The sequence below is a fragment of the Xenopus laevis genome, chromosome 1S, assembly GCF_017654675.1.
Source record: "Xenopus laevis strain J_2021 chromosome 1S, Xenopus_laevis_v10.1, whole genome shotgun sequence".
NCBI lineage: Eukaryota > Metazoa > Chordata > Amphibia > Anura > Pipidae > Xenopus > Xenopus laevis.
The window spans coordinates 92,527,292-92,533,291 of NC_054372.1; the positions used below are offsets into that span (position 1 = coordinate 92,527,292).

Sequence of the window (6,000 nt, forward strand, 5' to 3'; positions counted from 1 at the left end):
CCATATTAGCTTGATGCGACATCACTTCCCATCTGAGTCTCTCCCTACTCACTCATAACTCTGGGCTCAGATTACAGCAGGGAGGAGGGGGAGAGGAGCAAACTGAGCATGCACAAGCCCTGCCCTGGAGGTTTATGCTGAAAACAGGACGTCTGATACAGAAGCCCATGTGTACACAATAGAAGGAAAGAAAAGCTGTGTTTCTTTTGACTCAGAGCAACATTACTTTGAGGTTTTATTGGTGTATTTATATAGAACTTTCTGATAAAGCTTAATTATAGCATTTCCTTCTCCTTTAACAATATAGTTGATGAAAGGTTTCCAATTATATAAAAGTTGCACTTACAACCACCTTTGCTACCACAAGCCATTGAATATGCAAAATATTCTAAAAAGGAGTTTCACCTCTTTCCTGATTAAATACCACACATTCACATAGTAGCCCAAATACTATAGGGAAGATTTATAAAAATGTGAGATTAGAATTTACCAGATAAAAAGTCACACATTTTCTGTTAATTTTTATGGGATTTTTTGAATCGTATTTTATCAATGGGTGAAAGTTTGAGTTCAAAATTTGATAAACACTTCCAATAACCCCATAGGCATAAATAGAAATCTCAGATTTGATAAATCTACCCCATATGAAGGTTTTAATGATGAAAATATATAAACTTCAGGTTCATATTTACAAATGGACCATGTCAAACTGTCAGTGACTCAAACGTTAAAGCAACTCCACATAAAAAAAAAAAAAATTAGAGCCTAAGGAATTCAGAATGTGTGGCTGCACTGCCACAAAAAACCACACAGATATATGCTTAACTTTTTTTTTTCACAAAACTTCAGAAATTGTCCCAAAAGTTGCAATTCACAAAATATTATGAAATCGTGATATGCAAATAAAATCAGATTGCGCCAGATACTACAAAATATAAAGATGCCTTACAATTGCAAATAATTACTCTAATAAAGGTGGCCACACTATTTGATCCTATGGAGTACAATACCTGAAAAGGTCAGCTGGGGTTAATAGGTCTCTGGACACAGAAACAGCAAATGTTTTTTTTTTAAAGTTCCACCATTACATTGTCTCCCTGGCCTACTCATAAAATCACATTGCAAACATCTTACTGTATCATAGCAAATAATTCAGCACAGCCCTACTCAGCACAGGCAATTGCTCACCCAAATGCTAGATCGCAGCAAACAGAAGCCATGCTCTTTTGGAGCAGTTTAAGTAAGTTTGCTTGAAATTCAGAAAAAAAAACAAGTTTCAGGAATGGCGTTTAAACACAAGAATTTAAACAATGTTGATATTTCAACAATGCAGGTTTACAAATAGGCCAGAGAAATGCAAATACTGGGTGAAAACATACCCTGCTTACAGATCTTTTGATAAAAATTGCTTCTTAGTTTAAAATTACAGAGTCTACACATTATTTTATATAATAAAACATGTATTAGATCACATTCCCAACAAAGTTTAACACCTTGCTACAATCTTTTCATGCTATTAACATTTTTAGCATATACAGGTATGGGATCTGTTATCCGGAAACGTTATTTAGAAAGCTCCGAATTACGGAATGGTCATCTCCTATAGACTACATTTCATCCAAATTTATAAAATGGATTTCCCTTTTCTCTGCATTAATAAAACAGTACCCTGTACTTGATTAAAACGAAGATATCATTAATCCTTATAGGAAGCAAAACAATCCTATTAGGTTTATTAACGGTTTATATGATTTTCTAGTAGACTTAAGGTATGAATTACGGAAAGATCCATTAGCCGGAAAACGCCAGGTCCTGAGCATTCTGGATAACAGGTTCCATACCTGTAAGTGTTTTGATATTGCTTTCATGCACATAACTCTTTCTAAATCAAAAGTTAGTATACACAAATGACTTACATTTAGAAAATGTAAAAAGTATTTGTACACACCAATTAAAAGTAAAAAAAAAAAAAAAAAAAAAAAAAAAAAAGATGCCATCAAGTTCAACCATTTAAAAACCATTCTGGTTGAGCCCAAAGCAAAAAAAAAAAAAAAAAAAAAGCCAGACAGTAAAACTGTTAATATGTCATAACCTAGAGATCTAGAGAGGTTTTACTGAAGAGTCGGTTAATGAGACATTCCTATAACAGCTTTAGAAGCTTAACTTAAAATAGTCCTGGCTGGGTCAAGCCAATTAAATATGTAGTCTCTAAATGCCTCCTCATTTAGGTATGGATACACTTTTCACAGTCTCAGAGCAGAATTACTTAATCTTACCTTCTGTCCCTTGTCCTTCTGAAATACAAAGACTGGAGGTGCTATAGCAGGCTTTTCTGAAAGAAGAAAAAAATGCTTTAACAAGACCACCATAGAATGTGTTTAATTTGCATGTAAAGCAATTAAAAACAGGTGATCTGCTACATAATCAATACAGAAAAGTAGAACAGATAAAAAATGTATGTTATTCCTTTTAAATTCTGCAACGGATATGTAAACACACAAAGGGGTGTTGGTGTCGACATGTATGAAAGAACTTAATCAGCAATATTTAGAATAAAATGTCATTAAATCGGGTTAGAAATTAGCGGTCACAACTTGTAGCTGGATAAAAATGAAGTAATTGGGAGTGATAATTGAAATCAACAATTTACTTTTGGTCTTGGATCAAATATACGCAGTGCTTAGGATCTAGGGCTAAACACTAGTTTATGCTAATTTTTTTACTACAAATTGTCTTATTACAGATTAAAAAAATGCTTGTTTAAATAGAACACTATAAAAAAAAAGGCACTAGGCTTCCTGATAATGGATCCCATGCCTATTTCTGGAATAAAATCACTAAGTTTTTGTTTTTTTCTCACTAGCTCCCCCTTCTGGAAACAAAATGCAGCATTTTGTGTGAAAAAATAGTACACCACTATACTTAAAGAAAAAGCAGTAGTGCCACTATACTCACCATTCCAAGACAACCCCCAGCACAGACTTACACTTGTGCAGTAGATAAAATCCAAAAAGACTGAGGATGGACAACTGGGAAATGTTAATAGAACCAACACCAAAAAAAGTATTTTAAAATAAATAAAATATAACGTACTGGTGCCCTGCACATGCAGAACTGTGTGTGTTGATGTTAATGTTCCTTTAAGTAAGGCGGCACTATGGAGCTGTGCCCCCCCCCCAACCAACCAAGGTTTTTCTTCCTATAAGCAACTCCAAAAATCAAGAGGACATTTCCAGTAGTGTATATATGCTAATTGAGGGGAACCAGGGGATATCAAAGATATATGGCAGTGTGGCATTCAGGGTGGAGATTTATTAACATCAATGGGGGTGTCCATGTGCATTTATAGGGCTATATAAACATCAGTTGAGGCCCTTAGAAATAAAGTAGTATTTTGTTTCTACAGCTTTTCCAGAGACAACCCCCATACAAAGGCCAGTAAGCCACAAACTCGGGCTAGAAGGGCCATGTCAGCAGCTAATATCCGGTGGCCATAGACGTAACAATTACGATCTTTCCTGAAACCATTGTTCGCTGGAAAGATCTTTGTTTTCATTAGAAATGCCAAGAGCTGTATTGTCAGAAATATAGGTAGAATTCTACCTTTATCTGACAATTCAGCAGTAAACCCTGGCTGGTGTTCAGGTGCCTTTAAAGGAGAAGGAAAGGCTGAGTTTACTTGGGGGTGCCAAAAGTTAGGCAAGTGATTGTATATTATCTGAAACCACTGGCTGGTGTGCCTATCAACAGAAAACTGCACCAGTTGGGGGGTTCTTCTAGCGAGCGCCACAGAGTGATCTCTTCCATCTACTTCTCTCTTTGCTCGGGTGCGCATACGCAGTATTGGAAAAAGGCCAACTTTAACAAAGAAGTCAGCTATTTTGTTCTACTGCGCATGCGTCTGCCCACAGGAAATTTGAAGAAAGTAGAAGGAAGCGGATCACTCCGTGGTGCTCGCTGGAAGAACACCCAGACAGGTGCAGTTTTCTGCTGATAGGAACACCGGCCCAGGGTTTCAGGAAAATGTATACACATATATCACTTGGGGGTGCATAACTTTTGGCACTCCAAGTAAACTCAGCCTTTCCTTCTCCTTCAAAGGCACTTGATCAAAATGTTCCATCTTGGACAATTGATAAGACAACCGATATCCAAGTCAATCAGGGTAGCCTCGTCTGCCTCCATACATGTACCCTGATCGGCACAAGACTTGGATGTCAGTTGTCTTCTCAATCGTTCAAGATGGAACATTTTTAATCAAGTGCCTTTGAAGGAGAAGGAAAGGCTGAGCATTAAACTTGGTTTCCTATGATAATATCCGTGTGTGTATGGACACCTTAAAGCTCAGGACCAAGCAATTTAGCTAGTAGCAAAAATGCAGTGGAGTAGAACTTGAGTAGGATATCAGCAGTGACATCCTTGAGGTTCTTCTTCATACAGCAAACACAATGTACCTTTCCCATCAAATAAATAGCTGGCAATTACCGGTCAATGGACTTTTATGATGAGAAGCCAACTCTTGATACATTTCACAAAATAAATGAAAGACTTCACGCATAGAAAATTCTCTATGCAGAACACAACTTTCTAAATAAGACACAAACATCAAAATGTAAAAGGGAATAAACACTTGTTTACACTTTTTCCTTTTTCTATTAGAGCACCCGGGGAAGAATACTCTGAACAGAGACTTGTGTACCTATTTATTTGTATCTAATGATAGTGGGTGTCCTCTCTATGACGGGCTTACTGGTAGAAGAAAGTGAAAGAACAGCTTTGTGACGAGTCTTTGTAAAACTTGACAGTGGGGGAAGGGGGGGCTCAGTCCTCGTACCGGCGTGGTAGGAATGAAAAGCAGCCAGGCCGCTATGAAGCCTGGGTCTCTGCTGAGCCGCGCCCCCCCTGCTGCAGTGAAAAAGAAGAGACAGAAACGACCCTGCAAAACGGCTATAATTTCCTTTGCTTTAACTAATATACCCCACTTAAACAGGAAATATCTATTGGTCTGAGTCATCCCAATCACTTCTAACTCCGCCACTTACCTTCGTTTGCCAGATCCGCCATTTTACCGCCTCAGCCGCTCCCACAATGCTTCGCGGACGCTTTCACAGCCAAGGGGCGGGGTCTTCTGGGCGGGAACTACAAGCTAGATTTTCGAAGTCTAAGTACATGCTCTGCTCCCAGCTGGGGAGCATGAATGCTACGTTACGTGGGCCTGGATGATACCGGGTTTGGGTTATGCGCATGTGCATGTGTTTGAGAAAACTGGAGTGTTGAGTGCGCATGTGTAGTGTTCTGGAACGTATGAGCTTTACGTTATTTACAAACAAAACAGAGGACGTATTTATACGCCTGATCTCTTCCCTTCTCTCCTTTGTTTATTTCGAGTTAGTCGAAAGAGTTTGAGATGAGTAGCGTCTGCACTACTACTACTAGTATAGTTTCTAGTTTCAATAACAAACGGTTACCCATACCTCCCAAAATTTTTTGGCCACGCCCTTTCTGTGGCCACATCCCCTAATTACCATGTTAATTTTACAGAATTTGGCAGGTTATGAAAGTTTGAAAATATTTCTCCTTATCTAAACTGTTTTTTTGTGTCTCAAAATTGTTACAAAGTATCTTATTTGCACCTGTTAGCTCTTCTGTGCTCTCTGCTAAAAGCCAATTAAGTTAGAAACTTTGCTTCTTTTTCTGGCTGTTCAGTGCAGAGAAAATAGGGACTTTCCAGTACAAATGAGGGACTGCAGGTTGAGCTGTCAAAAGAGGGAATGTCCCTCCGAAAAAGGGACAGTTGGGAGGTATGGTTAACGCCTTGTTTGGAGGTAAAAATAAGTAGGTAAAAGTAAGCCCACAAATATGACCATGGTACTAAGAAGTTTACTGTGTCCATTGCTGCAGCAAGGTGTCTTAAAGGGGTGGTTCACCTTTAAGTTAACTTTTAGTATGTTATAGAATGGCTGATTCTAAACAATTTTTCAATTCTTTTCTATAGTTTTT

At 38.1% G+C, this 6,000-nt stretch overlaps 1 protein-coding gene across 1 annotated transcript in view; it reads right to left on the bottom strand.

The window, feature by feature from the left end:
* Nucleotides 1-5,209, bottom strand: part of ranbp3.S (RAN binding protein 3 S homeolog) — a 42,066-nt gene extending 36,857 nt beyond the window's left edge. Inside the window, exons 1-2 of the mRNA XM_018243629.2 lie at nucleotides 5,043-5,209; nucleotides 2,277-2,332 (exon numbers count right to left, since the gene is read on the bottom strand). Coding sequence (XP_018099118.1) covers nucleotides 2,277-2,332; nucleotides 5,043-5,064 — 78 coding nt within the window. The 5' untranslated portion in view covers nucleotides 5,065-5,209. The remainder of the gene's footprint in view (nucleotides 1-2,276; nucleotides 2,333-5,042) is intronic.
* Nucleotides 5,210-6,000: the final 791 nt, after the last annotated feature.